The 22863-nt window shown below is 44.3% G+C and overlaps 1 protein-coding gene across 1 annotated transcript; it reads right to left on the bottom strand.

Annotated features, from left to right (window-relative positions):
* Positions 1 to 4677: 4677 nt before the first annotated feature.
* Positions 4678 to 19354, bottom strand: LOC138614391 (desmoglein-2.1-like). Its single transcript, XM_069687827.1, has 14 exons — positions 19178 to 19354; positions 17577 to 17702; positions 16634 to 16792; positions 16398 to 16539; positions 15412 to 15572; positions 13723 to 13857; positions 13268 to 13453; positions 9536 to 10014; positions 9285 to 9427; positions 8803 to 9024; positions 7316 to 7558; positions 7088 to 7218; positions 6677 to 6979; positions 4678 to 6366 (listed from the first exon to the last, which is right to left on the bottom strand). Exons 1-14 carry the CDS (start codon positions 19220 to 19222, stop codon positions 5266 to 5268), a joined length of 3576 nt encoding a protein of 1191 aa, XP_069543928.1. The 5' UTR covers positions 19223 to 19354; the 3' UTR covers positions 4678 to 5265.
* Positions 19355 to 22863: the final 3509 nt, after the last annotated feature.

Here is a 22863-nt window from a genome sequence, read left to right as displayed (position 1 = left end):
ACCTTTCAAGGTGAACTATGGCTTGAGTGAGAAGCTGGGGATTGATGGGCGCCTGTGTTCCCCCTACCATCCACAGACTAATGGTCCTGTAGAAAACATAAATGGCACAATTCAAAGATATATTTTTTTCAATATTTGTTAGCAACTTGAATGAAAAGAATTGTAGAAAATGGGCTGCATTGATCGACTTATCCTACTTGCTCACATCTGTTCTTTAATTTTTTTTATCCTAAGATCCCGAAACAAACTGGTCTCGGATCATCCTAAAACTATGGACAAATATCTACAGGTCACTATGTTTGCCCCTCGGACAAAAAAGCAGCTGATCACCAAATACAGTCCCTATTTCCTCATGTTTGGAAGTGAGACGAGGTATCCTCCCAAAGTACTACAGGAGTACAAGGTAAAAGGCTTTAATATTCATTCAACATAAAACATGTTGTACACAATAACTATTTAGCTTGCAGAACAAATTTAGCTGGGAAAGGAAATCCAGTATGCTGTGCACCAGGATGGGGGTAGCCAGGTTGAGGCTTGAAATTGACGAGTGGGTAAGAAGGTGAACTTTACGAAGGATCAATGTTCATCTGGAAGACTGGAAAGCCCCTTGTAGGGGTTACCTCAACATCACTGGGGGAACTGTTGCACTCATTCACATAATTTAATCGTAAATGTGTTTTGATGCTACAAACTTAGGTTAGGTTAGGTTAGGTTAGGTAGTTACTTTGTTAATCCCCGAGGGGAAATTTTTTTCACGACAGCAGCATACAGAAGCAATAGATAGTAATAGAACAATAGAAAAGCAATAAAATAGCACGCCTTACACGCCTGCCTTACATATTTTAACATGAGTCTAGTTTAGGCAAGGCAAGTTTATTTGTAGAGCACATTTCAACAACAAGGCAATTCAAAGTGCTTCACATAAAACCATTAAAACAATCAAAACATCAGGGAAAAGAAAGGAAAAAAAATTAAGAACAGTTATTAAAACATTAAGCAAGCTAAAAATAGAATCCAATTTACAGTGCAGTTGAAAACATCCTCAACTCTGGTTGAGTGAAAGGCAGCAAACAGAAAAGTCTCCAGTCTTGATTTAAAGTATCTGAGAGTCTCAGCAGACCTGCAGCTTTCTGGGAGTTTGTTCCAGATATGTGGCGCATAGAAACTGAATGCTGCTTCTCCATGTTTCTGACTCTGGGAACAGAAAGGAGACCAGCAGACGACCTGAGGGGTCGGGAGGGTTCATAAGGTACCAGTAGATCAGAAATTTATTTTGGCCCTAAACCATGAGGAACTTTGTCAAATTGGTGCCTTCAAATTTATTTTAATCTGAGTGGGCATTGAGTTCTTCATTATTCGTATTTTGATGGCATTTTGGGAATACTGGGCTTCAAAGTTGAAAGCATTCTAAAGTATTAATTTAATATATCTATTTGATATCGTCCTTCACTGGCCTTTTATAGAAGCATCGACTTCTTGTATGCAATTTTACTATCTGTCATTTATTTGCCTGGCTTCTTCTAACCATGATGCAAGTCACTCAGAGACCACCAGGGGCCCAGCACTCCAGCTCAGCGTCGGTCCACGGAGACCACCAGGGGCCCAGCACTCCAGCTCAGCGTCGGTCCTCGGAGACCACCAGGGGCCCAGCACTCCAGCTCAGCGTCGGTCCTCGGAGACCACCAGGGGCCCAGCACTCCAGCTCAGCGTCGGTCCACGGAGACCACCAGGGGCCCAGCACTCCAGCTCAGCGTCGGTCCACGGAGACCACCAGGGGCCCAGCACTCCAGCTCAGCGTCGGTCCTCGGAGACCACCAGGGGCCCAGCACTCCAGCTCAGCGTCGGTCCTCGGAGACCACCAGGGGCCCAGCACTCCAGCTCAGCGTCGGTCCTCGGAGACCACCAGGGGCCCAGCACTCCAGCTCAGCGTCGGTCCTCGGAGACCACCAGGGGCCCAGCACTCCAGCTCAGCGTCGGTCCTCAGAGACCACCAGGGCCCAGCACTCCAGCTCAGCGTCGGTCCTCAGACCACCAGGGGCCCAGCACTCCAGCTCCAGCTCAGCGTCGGTCCTCGGAGACCACCAGGGGCCCAGCACTCCAGCTCAGCGTCGGTCCTCGGAGACCACCAGGGGCCCAGCACTCCAGCTCAGGGTCGGTCCTCGGAGACCACCAGGGGCCCAGCACACCAGCTCAGCGTCGGTACTCGGAGACCACCAGGGGCCCAGCACTCCAGTTCAGCGTCGGTCCACGGAGACCACCAGGGGCCCAGCACTCCAGCTCAGCGTCGGTCCACCAGAGACCACCAGGGGCCCAGCACCCAGCACTCCAGCTCAGCGTCGGTCCACGGAGACCACCAGGGGCCCAGCACTCCAGCTCAGCGTCGGTCCTCGGAGACCACCAGGGGCCCAGCACTCCAGCTCAGCGTCGGTCCACGGAGACCACCAGGGGCCCAGCACTCCAGCTCAGCGTCGGTCCACGGAGACCACCAGGGGCCCAGCACTCCAGCTCAGGGTCGGTCCTCAGTGACCACCAGGGGCCCAGCACTCCAGCTGAGCGTCGGTCCACGGAGACCACCAGGGGCCCAGCACTCCAGCTCAGGGTCGGTCCTCAGAGACCACCAGGGGCCCAGCACTCCAGCTCAGCGTCGGTCCTCAGAGACCACCAGGGGCCCAGCACTCCAGCTCAGCGTCGGTCCTCGGAGACCACCAGGGGCCCAGCACTCCAGCTCAGCGTCGGTCCTCGGAGACCACCTGCCTGCCTGTCTGTCACGACCCCGCCCAGATCCGATCTACTTATGTTCCATAAGCTACATGTATGGAACATGGGGACGCTCACACCACCTCGTTTGGACCAGTCTGCCTCAGCTCCGGTCACCGGTCTGTTCCTGCTCTGGCCTCACTCTCCCCCTCCGGACACTCTCCCCCTCCGGACTCTGTCTGAGTACCTGCCCCGCCCCTGGGAGAAGCCCGGGTCGATAGTGACTGTTTATTGGCTTTCAGCCCTTCTGGACTTGGTTCTATGCTCACGCATGATTCCCTGGAATGTTTCCCCTGTTCTGTGTTTCAATAAAATACTCTTTATATCAAGTCAACTGCTGTGTTTGCTGCATTTGAGTGTTCTCTCACCACCTCATAATGTGTTTGTGTTTTTGGTTCTTAGAGCATCCATGAAAGAGAAAGGGCTCAATATATTAATGTGGAAGGGTGACACAGTGGCTAATCCACACCAAAGTTATGAATTGATTGTTTTCATTCTATAACAGTATGCAAAAAGGCCAGAAACTGTTATTTTCTTCCCTTAGGTGAAAGGAATGTGTCCAATACGCGTTGAGACTTCTCGGGACTCTGGTAGGTAACGCAACAGCACTGCGAAAGACTTCAGTGAGAATCTGTGATTTATTTTCCTGTTATCTCTTGTAAGCTACAAATATCCTCATAAATCTAGTTCTCTTTCAAATAATTGTCAAGTATTTTGACAGACGACCTGACAAACCTCTGCTTCCATTGTGAGGAGGCTAATGTGGAGAGTAAACAACCTGGGTTTGTATTGTATTCAATGTTAATATATGTTTACATTGCAGTAAAATTTTTATTTTCTTTCTCCACAGATAGGGCGGCACGGTGGTGCAGTGGTTAGCACTGTCGCCTCACAGCAAAAAGGTTCCGGGTTCGAATCCGGTCCTGGGCCTTTCTGTGCGGAGTTTGCATGTTCTCCCTGTGCTTGCGTGGGTTCTCTCCGGGTTCTCCGGCTTCCTCCCATCATCCAAAAAACATGCACTTCAGGTCAGGTTACCTGGCGCCGCGGTCGTGGCAGCCTGCTGCAGCATCTCCCCCCTGAGAGCCCCCCTGCTGTAGTGAAGAAATTTCCCCTCGGGGATTAATAAAGTGTATAAAATCAAAATCAAAAAATATCAGGTGATAGTTGTGACGGGTGGTTCCACCATGAATGCGTTGGCCAGCAGTGGAAGAAATTTCATTGTGAAGCCTGCTGAAACATCAAAGATAATAAACAATGTTAATGTTTGTGCTAATAGCATGTTGAGACGATCATAGCGACCATAAGTCGGCTTGAAATAGTTCGGACTGCACATTGGAACCAACAAGGACAAATAGTTCATCGACACTGGACAAAAAGGATAAAGACCTCGGGGGCTCAGTGGACCCAGGAAAACAACATGGAGTTGCTGATCTCATCCTGACATTTCGAATCATTGATACCCAGGACTGAGGTGACAGGCTGACTGGAAGATACAAATTTGGATGGACTCTGGAACAGGACATTTCTGGAAGGTCTGGACTGGAGCAGGACCCCAGCAGGTGGTGTAAGATGCTGTAACGGGACAGAATGAGTGTCCTGATCAGTGGACGGAGATTGATCCAAGTCACTGAGTACCTTAATTCTGATTGCCGTATTAGGTAAGCACTGAAAATCACAGCTTCCAGTTCAGCAACTTTCTATTAGCTGAAGGCATCCAGAGCAGTCCAGAAGAAAGGTAAGTGGGGGCATCAACTTAGGCTAACTTAATCACCAGGCTGAAAAACAAACCAAGGCTAAGTGAGCTACAATAGAGGTAGTCCAGTCTTATCCCCCCCAAAAAGGGTGTGATTGGTAAAATTCTTGCATTAAAATTAACCACACAAATAAAATTAGTTAGAATAAAAATACCACACCAGAAAGTTTTGTTAAAATCTGTTTAAAGTCAGTTTTTAGTCAAATATTTTGCAAGGCTTAGAACCGGTCTTCCAAAAAGAGGAAGTGGTCTGAACACTTTCTGAATCCATAGATATAAAAACAAAAACCTTCACCCCAATCTAATACATCCAATTCAACACACAGGCAGTGTTTAAAACAACAAGCGATACCACAATACAATAAAACAAAAACCAGCTTAAAAAAACAACCTGAAACAGAAGTAAATCATAACATCGCTACTGAACATGATGAAGGGTGTACATGAAGAAGAGAAGGCAAAGCTAAGTTACTTAAGTCAATTTGGATCAAGCGGGGGGGGGGGGGGGTTATCATTTACAATCTTTATTATTTATAGAGACCATTTACCTGCAATGTTTCCTCTGTTTTTGGTGCTACACCACTTGCATTTTCAAATCTATAGGAGGTATTATTAGGAACCTGCATTCTCTTCATGAGCTGTATTACATTACTTGAGTCCCAGAAGTGTCCCATCACCACAAGGAACAGCACAACAAAAAAAATTGTCTTTATGGCATTTGGAGAAGGTTTACCGCTGTCCAGACAGTCTCTTATTCAGTGTATTTCTCTTGTCTCCTCTATCACCACCTTGCGCTGGATGGGGGTTGTGCTCACTGTGCTGGTTGAGGAGCGCAACCTGCTGCTGCTAGAGCCAGTGGATGGGCTTCTCTTGCTGCTGAGGACACTTTGAAAGCCAGACACCTCACTCTTCGGGGACAGACCTCTTGCGTCCTGAACCAGCTGCCCTACGTTGCCTGTTGTCTCTCCGACCACCATGACTCTCTGAGATCCTGAAAGCCCTCCTGACTGTAGAGTACCTCCCTGAACAAGGCAGGTCTGGCTTCCATTTAGCATTTTCATTGACCCTGCAGGGACCCTACCCTCAACAACCATCATAGGCTGGGAGCCAGAGAGTCTTCCGGACTGGATCAGATTGGTAGAACTCCCGTGGACCCCACTTCTCTCCAGCAGCACCATGCCAGGAACCTGGGATTGTCCACCAGACATCAGTGTCTGCCCCTGAACGATTAATGCTTGGGAAGGTCTAGCCTGGGTGTCATTAACCAGTACCATGCCTGGAAGGTTGGTGACTGGTGCCTCGGCCAGCAGCATAGTGTTTTGAACCTGTGGCTGGACTACATAGTGCATTGGCTGTAACACAGGGGTGGTGGTGTAGTAGACAGGTTGCTGCTGCTGCTGCTGCTGGAAAAAGAGCATCTGGCCTTGATTTGCCATCCCTGTGTTCACTGTGGTCATCCCTTCCCTCATCGTGGCCACGTTTTCCTTCACCATTTGAGAATGCTTAGTTGTCTCCTTGACAACAGTCTGCTCAGCTTTAGGGATGGGTGGTTGCAGCTTGGCTGGAGGGGGTAGGTTTTGGGCAGTCACCAAACTTGATACGGAGGACTGAGTGTTGATAGAAGCTCTTGGAAGCATAGGAAAGACTTCTTTAACTTCAGTTGGGATCTTCTTGCCTCCGCACACCTCAGCAAGAGTCTTGAATTTCAGTCCAAGGTCATCGAGGAACTGCAGATCATTGTCAGACTCCAGAAGGCTGCAGCAACCGACTGAGCCAGCAGCGGAGCCCTGGCCCTCATAGTCATACACCAACAGACCATCCTTCACTCCAAGGTTGTCATCTTCACTGCTCAGCTTCTGTTGATAAAGAAATGAAAATATTTACCAGGTTAGCTTTTCCAGGACTCTGTCTTATGCATCTACAAAGCAAGTTGTGTATTTATCTTGAAATAAACACATTAGTATCACCAAAATCTCAAAAAATAAATAAGTGCAAAGATTGTTATCTTTGAATTTAACAACAACGGTGCAAAAAAAGGACATGTCCATTAACACACATCACATAACTTTGCTTTGTGAGCCCTTTATAAAAGGTATTTAGAATTAATACCAAAGTCAGACTTTGCTCACAGTTGTTGAGCCTCTAACTGGTTGGCTGGTTCCTCACCTGATCGTAGTACTGTCCCAGGATGTGATCTGGCAGAGCTATGCCACCATCAATTCCTCCAGCTCCTGATTCTCTGCCCTCAGACTCATAGTAGAAGCCACTGCCCTCCTCCTGGTTCATCCCCCACATTCCTTCTCCGTAGGCGCTTGAAAAACGTTCTTGAAAGGCAACCCCATTCATCCCATTCATAGAAGGGATGGACTGTTGCAACTCCACAGGTGCCATTAATGAACCTTTTTGACCTGCGCCCATGTATAAAATATCTTCATCCATTTGTGATGGCATATTCAATAGTGGCACCTCCTGTAAGAGGCAGGGGAACCAAATGTTAGTGTATTGTGGTCAAAATGGCCACTTTAAAGCACAGATACTGTATGCCAATATTGCTGCACTCAACAGTGCGGTTCTCACCGTGTTCTCTCCCTGTCGCTCCGTATGGTAGTTAATGAGGTGTGACTTGGTATCAAAAGGCATCTCAGTAAAGAGGTCTGGAAAACCTGCAGCATCACCACATTGACAGCAGAGCAGCAGCAGAGGAATGACTAAAAAAATAACAGCGTTTTAGTCCAACTTAAAGGCTGCCAAAGTGTGGTGTGCAGCAGCTGTGATCCTCCAAAGGAGGCATCACGTCACACTTACGTAGTAACAGCAGCAGGCCCAGTAGTAGCAGTCCGATGCCTGCGGGTCCTAACACCGCTGATTTCTGGGTCTCACCGTCGTTGCCTCGTTTTCCACAAACCACTCCATCCTCACAGGTACAAACTTGGATTTTCACTTTCTGTGGTTCTGGACAGGCCTCTCCCTGCTGGTCCTTCACCACAAATTCTACCTTGTACAAACCAGGCCACACAGATTCCTGAGCCCTCAAGGTCACGGCAGTGTCTGTCAGGAACAAGACAAACAGGAAAAGTTCAGAAAAACCAAAGGCCTTGTGCTAAAATAAACAATGGTTTGGATAAAAGACTTGACTTTTGTTGCATGTCACTATCTGTTCCTTAGTGTCTCAAGAATAAAACTGTTGGTACTTTTGTGTCTTTTTTATTCAAGTATAAAATAGATGTGAGTTCATATTGACCTTGACCTCTGACCTTTGTTTACCAAATTCAAATCATTTAATTCTTGAGTCCAAGTGAATGTGTGTGAAATGTGATGAAATTCCATGAAAGCGTTCCTAAAATATCATGTTCACCAGGCCTCTGACATTTGACCACCAACGTCTAATCACCTTGGCGTCAAGACCAGGTGAACCTTTGTTCCAAGACATTGTCCAGATATCATGCTCACAGGGACAAGTCAACGTGAGCTGACAGTGACCTTGACTCTTGACCTTCAAAATTGTATGAGTTCATCCTTGAGCCCAATTAAATGTTTTTTTCCACATTTGAAGAGGTTTCCTCTAGGTGTTCCTGAGATCTTGTGTTCACGGTGGGAAATGGATGTGAACTCACAGTGACCTTGCCCTTTGACTTTTGACCAATAAAATTGTATCGATTGATCCACAAGTCAATGTTTGGACAGATAGATAGATAGATTGGGGCAGTGGGGCTCAGATAGGGAAGTGGAATTCCCACTAATTGAAGAGTTGACGGTTCGACCCCCAACTCCTTCCTGTCCACATGCCAAAGTGTCCTTGGGAAAGACATTGAACCCCGAGTTGCTCCCGATGGTGGACCATTGGTGTGTGACTGTATTTTGGAGCTGCAGGTATTTCCCCCTTTATATCGAGCTGTTCTTTTCTCTCTTTGTTCTCCCCTCACACCAACAGGTACATGCAGATGGCAAAAGGAGTTTTTCTTCCAGCTACTGCTCATATGGAAATTTAATTATTGGATTCCTCTCTATCTTGTTGAAAAATTATTTTGGAAAGATCTTTTTATGTTAAGTGCTTTGAAATGACTTGTGTTGTGATTTGATGCTATATAAATAATAGGAATTGATTGAAGTTATATGATTGTAGCCTAATGGATGTGAGGTAAGATGTCTGACTGGTTGTCATAATAAAAGTAATGGGATTATGCCGAGGCACATGGCCTGGCATGAGGGAGGCATCTGGGAAGAGAGTTTCTGTTGTCAATCCCTGTCTACTATTAAAATGTAGCTAGTAGTGGCAATGGTATTTTACTCACCATTGAGATGCTCGACTTTCCATTTTCCCTCAGTGCGTTCTGGAATGATCTCAAATTCAAAAGGAGCTCCGTTGGGGTATGCATCCTCATCGATGGCGTTTACAATAACGGCATTCGCAGAGGTACACATAGTGTGTATATTACTGGTCAGAACGGGACACTGGTCATTGAAATCTTCCACCTGGATTGCAATAGTGCCGGTGGCTGTTTTAGCAGGCATGTCTGTGATGGAAAAACAGATATAAACATATTATTCAGCATTTTCCTTTTCTTTTCTCTCTTCAGACACAAGTTCAGGGACAAACACTTCATTACCCCTGCTGATAGTCAGCTGTTAGAGCTGTTCATAATGTCATATCATATTGTTTCATAAAGAGTCTAGTGGCAGAGCTAACACTTGATGCTTGATGCACTGGACCTTTCAGTTTCACGCTACTTTCAGTTAGTGTACAGCTCTCAGGTATAAAACATCTTAAGTGTACCTTCTGAAATGCAGAGCACTTCAGCAAAATATGTCCCATTGACCAGGGCTGGAGATTCTCTATCAGGCAACTTGGTCAGTTTGATCTCAGCTGTCTTTGGGTCGATGGTCAGCCAGTTGTCAGGGTCTGAGCCTTTGACATAGCTACAGCAGAAATATGATCAATCAGTTATTATTGTTGTGCAGATAAAGGGAAGCTGACATTGACGATTTATCTGTAGCGGCCTTCATGTGTTTTGTGTTTGCACTGACCTGACATTCTCAGCTGGTTTTCCAGTGTCTCCATCTATTGCAGTGTAGCGGGCGATAACCTCATTCAAGTCGGTGTTACCTCCCTCTGTGACGGGAATAGCTTTGACTTTGGGATCAAAACGTGGCCCCTCAGGCTGATTCTTCACGTTGATTTTGATGGGATAGGATTTAAATGGTTTTCCTTTTGATGGTCGTCCAGACGCAGCTCCTCCAGCCGCTCCACTTCCACCAGCTGGTCCACTCCCGCCGCCACCACCCCCTCCCCCACCACCTCCTCCCCCAGCGCTCCCACCCCCCTCCCCTCCCGCTCCACCTCCATCCCCTCCACCTGTTCCATCTCCTCCACCCCCACCTCCTCCTCCCCCTCCATCTCCTCCACCTCCTCCACTTGCTCCTGTACCAGATCCATCAAATGGTGGCGCCTTGTTCTTCACAACTAGTCCAAGTTCAAGGTTCTTCACATCCTCATAATCCACAGCCTGTTAAATGGCAAAGAAGCACAAAGAACATAGATTATGTGGAAATGAATTTTTTGTCATGGTTAATAGTTTCTTGCAAGGCCTACTTTGCTAGGATCTGTGACAGCAGGCCCAAGCACCCGGTGACAGAGATGATACTAATAAAGCCTGGTGTGGCTCAGACACCAGATGTACCGTGGTGGCTGCTGTATAATGTGCCCTCCACTTGAAAGACTACAACTAAAGATCACATGCATTCCAATTGGTCCCAGGCAGAGGTAGCGGCTTACAGTAATGAACCTCGCTACAAAAGCTGTCTCTGTGGATGTGAAACACAAGCTTTGTCGTGGCCACAAAGCTGCAGCTGGTACGGGACACAGAGCAGTAGCGACTACTTTAGTAGGGCTGATAGTTTGGCTAATCTCTATGGATGACAAACTTTGGCGCCTAACTTCTGGTTAAGGCCTGGACTCTGGCTTTTGTTGGAGTTGCCCCAGGTTAGAAGGTTAAGGGGTTTCTCACAAGCCCTCAGATGAGTGTTGCTGTAATGGAGTTTTCCTGAGAACAAGATAATGTGTATGCAGCCTTCTTGGAGTCTGGAGATCAGATTCTGGAGATGGTGCCACTTGGGAATTGTGCTCGTGGTACTGGCTGATTTGGAGGACTGGCCTCCAAACATGAGTGGTATCTTGTTCCTGTCATTGTTATCTATAACAAACAACTTTTGAGCTTTAAGTGGTTTACTCTTGGTACCATAAAACATTGGGCAAAATCTTGATAATCAAAATTGTAATCATTTCATCAAACCTGCAGTTGTAGTTTCAGTAAATAACTAATTGTAGTCTTGACATTCCAGTAAACACAGCATGAGAAGTTTTCTTTCCAATCTTTCCAGTTTAGAAAGGCATACAGTGGTGTATATAAGGTCTAGCAATTCACATTGCATGTCAGGGATGAAGTGTATAATGAAGTGTTCGAATGGGAAGGGGTTGAATCATTTGTGATTTCACGTTGCATGTGATGTGTATTGTGAACTCCACTAAATCTTCATCATCAAGGGTGGTTCCTTGAGGAGCTGAGGTGTCAACTTATCAGCACCTGGTGGTGAGCTGGATCAGATGGCAGGGGAGGCAGCCGGACAGACCTCATAAAATCCCAGCAAGTCAGAGTGTGAGTTAGGAACATCTGGCACAGGCCCCAGTCTGGGAGGTCTTTAACTCCCACCTCTGGAAAACCTTCTCATGCATCCTGGGGAAGGTTGGTGGCAAGGAATTCAAGTGGGCCATGTTCAAGGGCTCCATTGTGGATGCAGCTGGCAAGAGTTGAGGTGGGAAGGTCATCATTGCCTGTTGTGGCAGCAACCTGAGAACCCACGTGTGGACACTATTGGTGGTGGAACTTTTGAGTTTGGCTGGCCCAGGGATCTTCTCAAGCAGCAGAAAGGTACCGGGAGCGACAAAGGCTGCAGCTGTAGTTACTGCAAATGCTAAAACTTGGGTGTGGAAAGAGTTTGGGAAAAAACATGCATAATGACTTTTAGCTTCTCTGGAGGAAGTTCTATCAAATGAGCTGACGTCTCAGGGAAGGGACGGCAGGGCTTACCCCAGGTGGGTTTTTAGTAAGGGAGGAGAACTGTTGACTTCAACTGAGGATATCAACAGCGGTGGAAGGAGCACTTTGAGGAACTCCTGGACCTGACCAACATGTCCTCTGGGGAAAAGGCAAAGTCTGTGGACTCATTGAAAGGCTTACTTATATATCTGGCAGGCGTCTCTGAGGTTAGGGAGATCCAAAAGTGGCACGGCACCAAGAGGAGATTAGAATAGCCTGAGATGGTGAAGACTTTGGACAGGTCAAGTCAGCCCAACAATATTCAATGTCACCCGGAGGCTCAGTACAGTGCCTTTGGACCAGCAGACCATCATGGTGGTTCTCCTTATTTAAAAAAGGGACTCGAGAAGGGTTGCTATCATTATTCGGGCGTCTCACTTCTCAGCATCCCGGAAAAAGGTTACGCTACGGTGCTGGAAATGAGGCTGAAACCTCAGATTCAAGAGGACCAATGTGGATTCCATCCTGGCTGTGGAATAGTGAACCAACTCTTTTCCCTTGCAAGGTTACTTCGGGTTCATTGGAGTTTCTCATCCAGTATACATGTGCTATGTGGACTTGTGGAAGGCCTACAACCTTGTGGGATCTCGTGGGAAGCACTGTTGCAATATGGGGTTTTAAAGTCAAAGGATGAGGACGAGAATGTATGGTTTGTGTGGTATTGGGAATCTCAGGATCGCTTTTCTGCTTTTTGCAGATGATGTGGTGCCGTTGGCTTCATCAGGCTGTAACCAACAGCATAGCCCCGGACAGTTTGCTGCAAAGTATAATGTGTCTGGGATTAGAGTCAGCACTTCCAAGTCAGAAGACATGATTCTTGGTTAGAAAAATGATGGATGGCACACTTTAGGTTGGGACAGAGTTCCGACCCCAAGTGGAGGAGTTCATCTCGTGGCATTATTTACAAATGAGGGTAAGTTAGAGCAGGAGATTGACTCTTGGATTGGTGCAAAATCAGCAATAACCTTGCCATGCTTGGAGTTTAGGGTCTTGTCCAAGGATACTTTGGCATTTGGACAGGAGAACCTAGTGATTAAACCGCCAAACGTATGATAAGGGGGCAGCCTTCACCGTAATCTCCGAGCCACAGTGGGCCCTACCACCACAGACAGGTAGTAACTGAGAGAATTAGATTGTGAATAAAAGTAGCTTTTATTGAATTTTGAGTTGAGTTATGAGTTTCCTCCCCATGGTGGCCGGGCTCAGCTTTAGAGACAGGGTATGGAGCCCCATGACATTTGGAGGGAGCTTGGGGGCGGTAAAAAGAAATAGATTTTTAATTGCCAAATGAATTCATCTTTAAACTCTGCATTCAGCTCTTTGTCTTTCCCCACACCCACTAATCTTGATTAAATTAAACATGAATTCATCACTGCATAAATATGAAACGCATATTACAAGACAGAGCAGGACCAGAGCTTTGTAATGATGACTGTCACATATAAGGTTTCCCCTTCAAAATGATCTGAAAGTATTATCAAATCAAATAATAGAAGATTTGGATAGCCTGAAGTGTTCAGAACAAAAAACAAAATATAGCATGAATGGTTAGCACCTTGATGACCAGGATATGAGTTAAAAGGAAAAGGTATTCAGATTGTATAATTTCCCACAAAAGATGGAAAAACAGCAAATTTCTCTTAAATAATTAAAACTGCAGTACCTTGTCGAGCATTAGGATGCCCTCGTTGGTGAGGGGGTCTGTTTTAATGCTGAAATATCCGGCCTCATTGCCGTTGACAATATCAAACACAGCTTCCCAGTTGTCCGTGCCATGCATGTCCAGGTCCTCTGATTTGATTCTCATCACCTCCACCCCAAATGTGTTCTCGTCAATGCTTCCCTCATACTGCAAATAAAACATTAGGAAATGAAAGTAAGCGGGCTCATTTCCGTAATATTTATTTTAATTACACATTTGTTTGTGACTTAGATTTGTTACGTGATATCAACATATTAACATGTCCATATATTCTTTTCCATCAAACCTAAAAAATAGAAACCATGCAATCTAACACCCGCCGCCTACCCCTCCACCCCCCATGGTAAGTTTTCCTACTTTCCTACTATGAGAATGTATAAAATGCTGATATAGAAGAGTGTGAGAAAGAAAGCTACCTCATCCTTCTCCAGAGTGGGAACATTGTCATTCACATCACGGACATTGATGATAACCGTGCCGATTCCCGTGTTTCCCGTTGGTAGTCCATCTAAGTCTTGGCCTTTCACTGTCAAAATGTACTGATCTTTTTTCTGAAACAAAAAAATCAAGAAGTCTTTTAATTATTTGCAGAATAAATGACTTGCAATGATTGCACCACACATTTTCTGTGATGAACCTAATGCAAAATTTGATATTCTGAAAACTAAACTTTAAACTGTAATTAATTTCATAAAGTTGACTGAGTAGTTGTACCCAGGAGAGTAGCAATGCTCTAGTTTGCTATCATTTCCAGAAATCAGAGGATTCATAGCCAACGAACTTGTTCATGTCTGTCTCTCAAAATTGATTGAGTGGGGACAGACAATATCTACAGGATATTTTGGTCAAATTGCCAGTTACCATGAACAGAATTTATAGTAGCTTTAAGCCCTTAAGCCCTGGGCAAATGTCTGCCTGAAATGACTCCCAAACTCAGTCAGTTAGAGCCCCACAACTGGAAAGACAAAATTAAGAGCCTTGAGTTCTACGATATTCAAGATAATTTTTGAATATAATCAACTTAAAGTATGAACCCGGGTTCATGTTTTTTCATGGCCCTTCTCCGGAGCAAGCTGCTCGGACAGAGTGGTTGGCTGATCGCCATCACACCTGCTTACGGCCTGCAGACTTTCTTATGCGTTTTAAGTCCTGAAAGCTGGCGCCCTGTTTTGTTGCTTTCTCCATGGTCATCAACCAAGTGGCAGTCAGACTCAAACTTCCCAACTCCCTGTGGATATACTCCACCTTTCATATTTCTAGGACCAAGCCTTCCAAGACTAGTGCCCTGGTTTCCTCTTCCAGACACCCTCCAGCCCGACGGATCATTGATGGTAAGCACGTCCTTACCATCAGGAAGTTGTTGGCTGTCCATCACCAGGGTTGAGACTGTGCTGTACCTCATGAACTGGTAGGGTTATGGTCCTCCATCTCAATCTTGTGTTCAGACCAAGCAAAGCGAATTTTCACCTGATGTTAGTTGCGCAAGAACTGCCGCTCAAGTTAAATATCTTCAACTTGTATGGATGCGAAATCCTTCATGCGTGTAAAGGAATTTTCATTCTTTACTGAGTCTCCATTGGTCATCCAGTTATCCTAGGTAATGAGGGTCATTATGTCCTCCAGACTTCTGTGTTGTCATCACCAAAGGTCTTTTACGGCTATAGAATTAGTCAGTCAAATGTTCCTAGGTTAACAAGTTTCAAGGATGAGGCATGCGCCTCTCCTTATCCGGAAATTTTAAATATCCTGAAGGACCACTTGTTAAGAGGAGGACATCAGAATTGGAATGGCTACACACCTTTACAGTTGTCAGCCTATCTCTCCTCGATTGAAGTTTGTCAAAGATGGATGTGTTGCCACCCGAGGGGGTCTCGTTTTACTTTTTCACTCCAAAATGACGAGTTCCATCACAATAAGTACAAAAATGGAAAGAAGTAAATAGGTACGAGGAAGGACTCCAGCCCGCCATCATCACCTTTTCAACACCTGCTTGACTGGAAATGATTGAATTAACTGTCATTGATCATCTGAAAGAGTGAAGAGTTTCACTTTATGGTGTCGACCATAACTGTTAAAAACCAAGGAGCTGCTGGTGTGGTTCATACCTCTCTGTCCAGGATGGGCCTTTTGACATAGATGGTCCCATTCTTGTTTATGGTGAATATGTCATCAGGTGGTTTCTGGTCTATGAGGGTATAGGCGATCTTAGAATTGATGTTCCCTGGTTCATCAGCATCAGTTGCCACAACAGTCATGACTGAAGTCCCTGTAAAACCAGTATTAAGTGACAGTAGTATAAGGTAATGTTATCAGCAGAACGTTTTTTTGTTGTTGTTCCAAGAATGTTCTTCCTCAAGGTAGAATATTATTCTCAAAAAACATTGTTGAAATATTTTGTGTAAACATTTCTAAACGTTCTTCCCTATCTATTGGATTTTGGCCAGACATCTTTATAATAATGTAGCTGTATGAGCTTACTAGCTGACGACACTAACATCTGTGGCGGTTTAAAACCGTGTATGTAAAAATAAACGTTTTATCACTGGGAATGCCGGGAAACTACCCACAGTCCCCTTTGGACTACTCCCCTGCCATTACCCAGCATGCCCCAATCCTTTGTAACCTACATGAATAAAGCAACCGACTTCACTGAGAGTTCCTTCAAACAGCACAGCCAACCAAACTTTTCCTGTATAAGCATTAGCTATAAATGGCCACTTGCTTAGTGTGTCTCAACTGATTATTATTGAACATCCTACTTCCTTCATCCTGATGTGTTTTGATGACAGGAAAACTGAATTTTTTTTCCTGGTTGATGTAAAACATGCACTAAAAGAAGCTGACACACATCACGGACAGTCCCAAAGTCAATAAGGCTGACCCTTAAACTGAATCGAACATGATCATTTTGTTTGCCTCATGCATTAGCACGAGGACAAACTTGCTTCCATGTGGCGTAATACACATTAGTGCCAATGTGTGTATTACACTGAGCTATAAGTTGGAGTGACACACCAAAAGACACGGCAATGTGCCAATAAAAGACGAGAAGAGGAACTTGAGGCTAAATGTAGAGTCATTGTACACCCACCTGCAGGACAGAGCTCATCCACCTCCCCGGGCTTGATGTCTTTAAACACTGGATGGTTGTCGTTCACGTCTACAATCTTGAATTTTACATTGATTTTTCCCTCTGCCAGAGAGTTATCGGAGAACATAGAAAAACCCACCAGCTGAAACAGAAAATTCACATGTTGTTGTCTCTTACAAACATAATAATGTCTCACAGCTATGGATCAATCCTATGAAGGGAAATAAATGACTTACATTGTACTCACTGATCTCCTCCCTGTCCAGCAACCTGGTCAAACAAATACTTCCATTTTGAGGATGAACTGTAAACACGTGGAATGGATATTGGTTTGCCCCAATGCCTTCCAGGAAGTAACGAACATTTCCTTTACCATTATCCTTATCTGTACGAACCTGAAATACAGGAAAACACAGTACAATTCACATTCATATCAGTAGAGCCGAGGAAAACAAAAGTAAAACATCTGCACCAGAAAAACAACTGGTTGAAAAGGCTGAAAATGATTTACTGTGTCATAAAAAGAGAAAAAAACAAATGTAGTCTGAGGACTGTCCCTCAGTATTGCTTGTCAGGCTGCTTGTGAAAACGTTGAGGTGGTGACCTTTAGTGGCGAATGGTGTCGTTTTTTGTTACAGATGGTCGACTGAATGTTCGTGACACACATGCCGTGTTTTCACAATGGTGTGGTGACTATTTCCTGAACTGATTTAAGTTCAATTCTGCTGGGGGAGGTCACATGATCCTTTCCCCTCTCTTTCATGGTCCGTGCATTTATATGACACCATTACAACTCATTAACTTTGTGTCTTATATCGCTCCCTGTAACTTTCTACCGGCATCTCTGCAGCTTCATGTTTCTGATCTGTAGTTACTGGTCCCACAAACCTTCCCGTTTTATTGGCTCACTCTTTGCTCTTCTTCTCTCTTTCTGCTCTCCCTTCACTCCAACCGGTCGAGGCAGATGTTCTGAGTCTGGTTCTGTTGGAGGTTTCTTCCTCTTGAAAAGGGAGTTTTTCCTTCCAGCTGTTGCTCATGTGGGAATTGTTGAATTGCTGGGTTTCTATGTGATATTTGAAGAGCTTAGCCTTACTATTTAAAGTGCCCTGAAATGACTCGTGATTAAATTGAATTGATTATTGAATTCCAGAGAGTTGAAGTCAAAGACCAATGACTTACCTTGGCAACAGGTTCCTTGCCATAGTCCTTATTTTCGATCAGTAGTTTTGGCGGGGTAATCCAGTGTCTTCTCTTTCTTACCAGACTGCCTCCAGAGCTGTGCCTCACCACAGCAACAGACTGGATCTGTAATACAGCACATGTAAGTGTTTCACTATGGATCCTTACCGGACAGGGATTATTTTCAGATGGACCGTGGAAACTCGTGGAAAACATTTATTGACTTTGTTCAATGACTTTGAATTTGATGAGAAAAGTTAAATGGGAGTCTATGGAGCTGGAGGCTTTTTGGAGCCGACCTCTAGTGGCACTCGGTGGTATTGCAGCTTTACTTCTGCATCGGCCTAATTTGTCAGACCCGGAAGCTACGAACACTTTTAGATACACTTAATGGTTGAGCGTGGATGGTTTGGGGTGTGTGTGGGTGTGTGCGGGTGTTTCTTTGCGTGTGGAATTGTTTTTACTGGGAATGTGTAGCTCCTAGAGTTCAGTTCTTCCACTACTAAGTGATTTAATTACTCAGATGATGTATGGGGATGTCAGGATAAATGCATAAGTGTGATGTGAAGGAGTGGCCTCTCACCTTTCATGAGAGAGAAGAGCTCAGAGTCACTCACTAGGTATTTCACAATAAACGCTGAGTACGGAGCCAACTGGAATAACTCCAATCAACTCAATTGTGCCCCATTCTTTGGAAAAATGATCCCTTCATGTCATTGGTTTCAAATCACTGGATTCATATTCTATCTTTTTTTGTTTTTAGCCTTCACTTTCAACACAAGACCTTCAACTGTTTCATCTGAACTTACTTCTTGAATCAACTCGGCAACACCAAAAATAACAGTAAGTCAAATGAAAAGGTTTGGGAGACATCACATATTCTCTTGTTCAAACCGAGTTCATCAACTGCTTGGTTTCATCAAATCACGTAAAAGAATTTGAAAATGATTGAAAATGAATTGTGATCTGTTATAAAAATCAGACTGAATCTTGTTTGAAAGGAGCCGCAGAAACAACGTAGAGCACTGATCCGGAGTCAGCGGAGGATGCTTGAAGCTTGTTTCAAAGACAAGAATACTTTGATGTTTCAATCATTTTCTGGAGTCAGGTAAATTATTATTAGCATTGTTTAATTAGATACATTTATGAAATAATTCAAGAGATATTGACGTGTCTTTCAGCTGCAGAATTCATTTCACAATGTAAAATCACATGAAATGACCTTTGTGCAGGTTTATAGACCTCTGATTTGATGGGTGAACACACCCAAGTTCATATTACAGACATTTGGATACAATGTTTTTTCATCTTTCTCACTACATTTTAGATTATCATTATTTTAAAACTGCTGCAACACAAACAACTGGGTTTATTAAGACGTTTTCTGAATAAGTTTCCAACGCAGCCTGTGAGGTGGGTGAAATGAGCCGCTTGCCTGCAGGCTGCCGAGATGAAGTTCACACGACAGGGATTAGAAACAGCGTTAGAGATGCACAGAGGCTTCACAGAGCATCAGACATCACAAACGACACGAGAGCGTTAAGAAAACAGTTCGGTCTGTGAGAGAGGAAAAAAAAACACAAAACTCCTTTCAGACTCACCGCAAACAGAAGCAACATCAACACGGGCGAAGAAACCCAAATCATGACCGAAGAAAAGTCCCGAATCCTGGACAGGTGAACCAACAGAGTCCCGATGACGACAGTGTCTGACCACACTGAGGAGGGCACGACACTGAGGAGGAGACCACACTGAGGAGGAGATCACACTGAGGAGGGCACAACACTGAGGAGGAGACCACACTGAGGTGGGCACAATACTGAGGAGGAGAGGAGGAGTCCACACTTATGAAGTCTCCTCCTGCCCTCGGGTGCTGGAGGCTGCCAAACAAGTAAAGACTCAGGTGAATTTATTATTCTGAAAATCATTATGAAGTTTTAAATAATTTGCAATGGCTCCTAACCAAGGAAAGGGCTGTTTTTTAATATGTCCTCTGAAAATTTAAAGCTGTTTTACTTTCCGCTTCCTTTTGGAGAAAAAAACAACAACTTATTAAGTCAATGACGCATAATTTACTTCCATAACGTCTATTTGAGTTCGCAGTGACATCTTAAGGACAACATTGATATGATGTTGAATAGACTTTAAGGTAATCTTTCACATTTTACCACAGACTGCATATAAAAGTGTTCGTAGCTTCCTGTTTCAAAAAATGGTTCCGATGCAGAAGTGTCTTCAGCTGCAATACCAGCGAGTACCACTAGAGGTCGGCTCCAAAAAGCCTCCGGCTCCATAGACTCCCATTCAACTTCTCTCATCAAATATAGAGTGAATAAAATGTGTCCATCAGTTATCTCAGTGTTGTTAGCTAAAGTCACTCCTTCTTATTAGTTTTCTGGAGGTCCATCTGAAAATAATCCCTCATTCATTAGAAAAGAAGATTCAAGAAGACCTGTTTTTGGGGGCGTGTCTGTTTGATTGACAGGTCTGTGGTGCAGTCAGGTTACAGCTATCGGTGGGCAGCACGTAGTATGGTCAGGTTTCCGATCAGATGGGTCATATCCACCTCTGGCTCCTCCCCCAGCTCGTCCAAATATGGTCACTTCCTGCTCCAAACCGCTCCTAACTAGCAAGATGGTGACGGACAGAATCTGAACTGGAGGATTCATAACGTTCACGAACCAACGGGTGACATCACTGATGGCTTTAACTGACATCTAGCATCATCAGTGCCACAGTGACTCAATGTCTCCTTTATGTGTGGAAATAGGCCTACACACATGAAAACCTTTACAGTGGTTCAGAGACTTCAGTCCTGGCTATCCACCGCAAGGCTTTTATTTTGAAACACGTTTCCAAAGCGGGAGCACTTTAAAGCGTAGTGTTGGTGAGATAAACCTCCATGTCAGACATTATAGTTTTGATCTAGTTTAGACCCAGCCTTTATTTGTTCACACACACCTTCTTCGTTCAGTCGGATTGATTATCAGCCTTTAAATGATCACTGTATTTCAGAACCTGACCTGGAGCCCCTAGTAGATTTGCATTTTTCTACCACTGGGGGATTCGCAATTTTTAAAAAAAATGATTAGAAATCAATCAGTCCACTGAGATTAAAATCCTCCAAAAGTAGTGTCGATTTTTTACGGGTGCCAGTTTGTCTAGGACGGGCTGCTCCAGCAGATTCAGATTCAGATTCAGAATCTGTCGTCAAGAAGCCAAAACTTCATCCAGGATCTACAGTTAACTGTGAAGCTGATGGTGTCAAAGTGTCTCCAATCAGAAAGAGATTGTACCGATCTGAACGGCATGGAAGGCGTCAAAACAGAACATCAGAGTAAAACTAAAGTTGTCAGTGAACATACAGACATCTGAAAGATTAAGCAGAACTTGAAGTGAACCTTTCAACAGGATAATAATCCTCAGCACAGGAAAAAAAATCCACCAAGGAACGCCTCAGATAAAAGAAATAGAGGGTTATGGAACGGACGAGTCAAAGAACAGATCTGATTTGATGTTATTTCCGCCAACGAGGGCAATGCAAACTTCTGATGTCAGGGGTGTACTTAATGTGTCAACAGAAATATGTCAAAAAGCCAACAGGTATAGGATGTATGTATCTCTCATAGGACTGAATATGTCTGTGAGGGGGGATCCAAAAGTTCACAGACTGCTCAAATGGTGCACAAATGGTGCACAGCAGCATGACATCCATGGAGCACAGAGCAGCTGAAACCTTTAAGTAAGTAGTCCAAGGTCCATCACTTGGTTACAATTAGCACCTGAGTTACACATGGTCTTCTTATCAGTGGTCCAAGTGCATCTGCAATTTCTCTGCAGACATGACCAAAGAGCGAACATCCAATTTTGAGTGAAACTCTTAAAAGTCTACAACAATGAAGCAATGAGCGTAGAGCGGTACTCTGAGTGATATTTGTGGTTCCAGTCTTAGATTGTTCTGATCCACCTTTTTATGTATTTCAATGTAAGTGTGTGTCCATCTGTGTGTCGTACTACAGTTTTTGACAGTAAACAAATCAACATGTTGTGTTGTGTATAACCAGCCGGTGATTGGGATTCACGCCATCAATCGTGCCGGCTTTATGTGCCTGCTAGTTCCTTTAACAGCTCGACAGCTGCTTCCTTTCAGACATTGTAGGAGATAAAACATGCATGGCACCTGAGGGTGCGGAGAAAAAAAACACCTGAAACTCTGCTAACAATCTAAACCTGTTTCAGTCAGGTTCAGATTGTTAGCAGAGTTCCAGGTTGATAGCAGCCCTCGATCAATAGACATGTTAGATTAAAAAAAAAAAGAAAAGAAAGGGAAGTCAGATTGTTAAATGTTTAACTCTCTGAGCTAGAGAAACATCTTGAGTAGGGAGAAAAACTTAGGAATGAAAATGAACGCTGTTTTGCCTCACAAAACTCACCTACTTCTCTAAAAGAAGAATCCTTTTTACAAGATAACAGCTTTACTGATGTGCCACTGTTAAGTTGATCTGATACATCAAAGCTCAAGTTACTTAAACCGCCGAAGTTCAAAACGGTCTGCCTCCCTAACCACAATAAATCACATTGTTTCAGACTTTGTACCGAGAATAATGTTGGTATTAATGAAACAGCAGTTGAAGAGCTGTCCTCTACGTAAAAAGATGTAGCACAATAAAATGTAAAGTAACAAAAAGCAATAAATGAATGAGCAGCTAAATGTATATGTGGCAGATGTGAGATATGATTTGTAGAGAGTGAAGTTAATGAGGCGTAAAGCTGAGATATGAGTTATAGAGGGTGAAAGAGTGAAGTTAATGAGGTGTAATGGTGAGATATGAGTTATAAAGAGTGAAAGAGTGACATTAATGAGATGTAATTTTCTCCAATACACTCCTCCAGCTCCGCTGTCACAGACAGATTCAGGAGATCATTCCTGCCCACTGCAATAAGACTGCACAATAAATCACCTCTGGTTAAATCCATCACCTAATGATAATACCGTTGGTTGTGTTTGCTGCTTAAATCTTGCACTATTGTTTAGTTAGTTTAACTTAATATTATTCTATTTTATTGTATATATTGTGCATTTTCATGTTTAATATTTAATATTTTTTACTTTATTATTTGTATTTCTTTACCTGTTACTATAATGCTGCTGTAGCGAAAAAAATTCCCCCTCTGAAGGCCAAGGTTCATCACAGTGGTGTTGGAGGCCAAGGTTCCTCGCGGTGGTGTTAGACGCCAAGGTTCCTCACAGTGGTGTTTGAGACCAAGTTTCCACAGGGTGGTGCTG

The sequence above is a fragment of the Brachyistius frenatus genome, unplaced genomic scaffold (assembly GCF_029030835.1).
Source record: "Brachyistius frenatus isolate BFR_SWC_R1_liver_20210118 unplaced genomic scaffold, ASM2903083v1 Contig_494, whole genome shotgun sequence".
In the NCBI taxonomy this organism is placed as follows: domain Eukaryota; kingdom Metazoa; phylum Chordata; class Actinopteri; family Embiotocidae; genus Brachyistius; species Brachyistius frenatus.
Note: the sequence above shows the minus strand (reverse complement) of the source record. Positions and strands in the feature narration are given on the sequence as shown.

What these genes read in the sequence shown, in the direction of transcription:
- LOC138614391 (XM_069687827.1), bottom strand. Translation starts at nt 19,222, where the DNA reads ATGATTTGGGTTTCTTCGCCCGTGTTGATGTTGCTTCTGTTTGCG. An exon ending in GCAAGGAACCTGTTGCCAAG is followed by an intron (nt 16,793 to 17,576) that starts GTAAGTCATTGG and finishes CCTGTATTTCAG; the next exon opens with GTTCGTACAGATAAGGATAA. An exon ending in GAAAGTCGAGCATCTCAATG is followed by an intron (nt 7,559 to 8,802) that starts GTGAGTAAAATA and finishes TGTTCCTGACAG; the next exon opens with ACACTGCCGTGACCTTGAGG.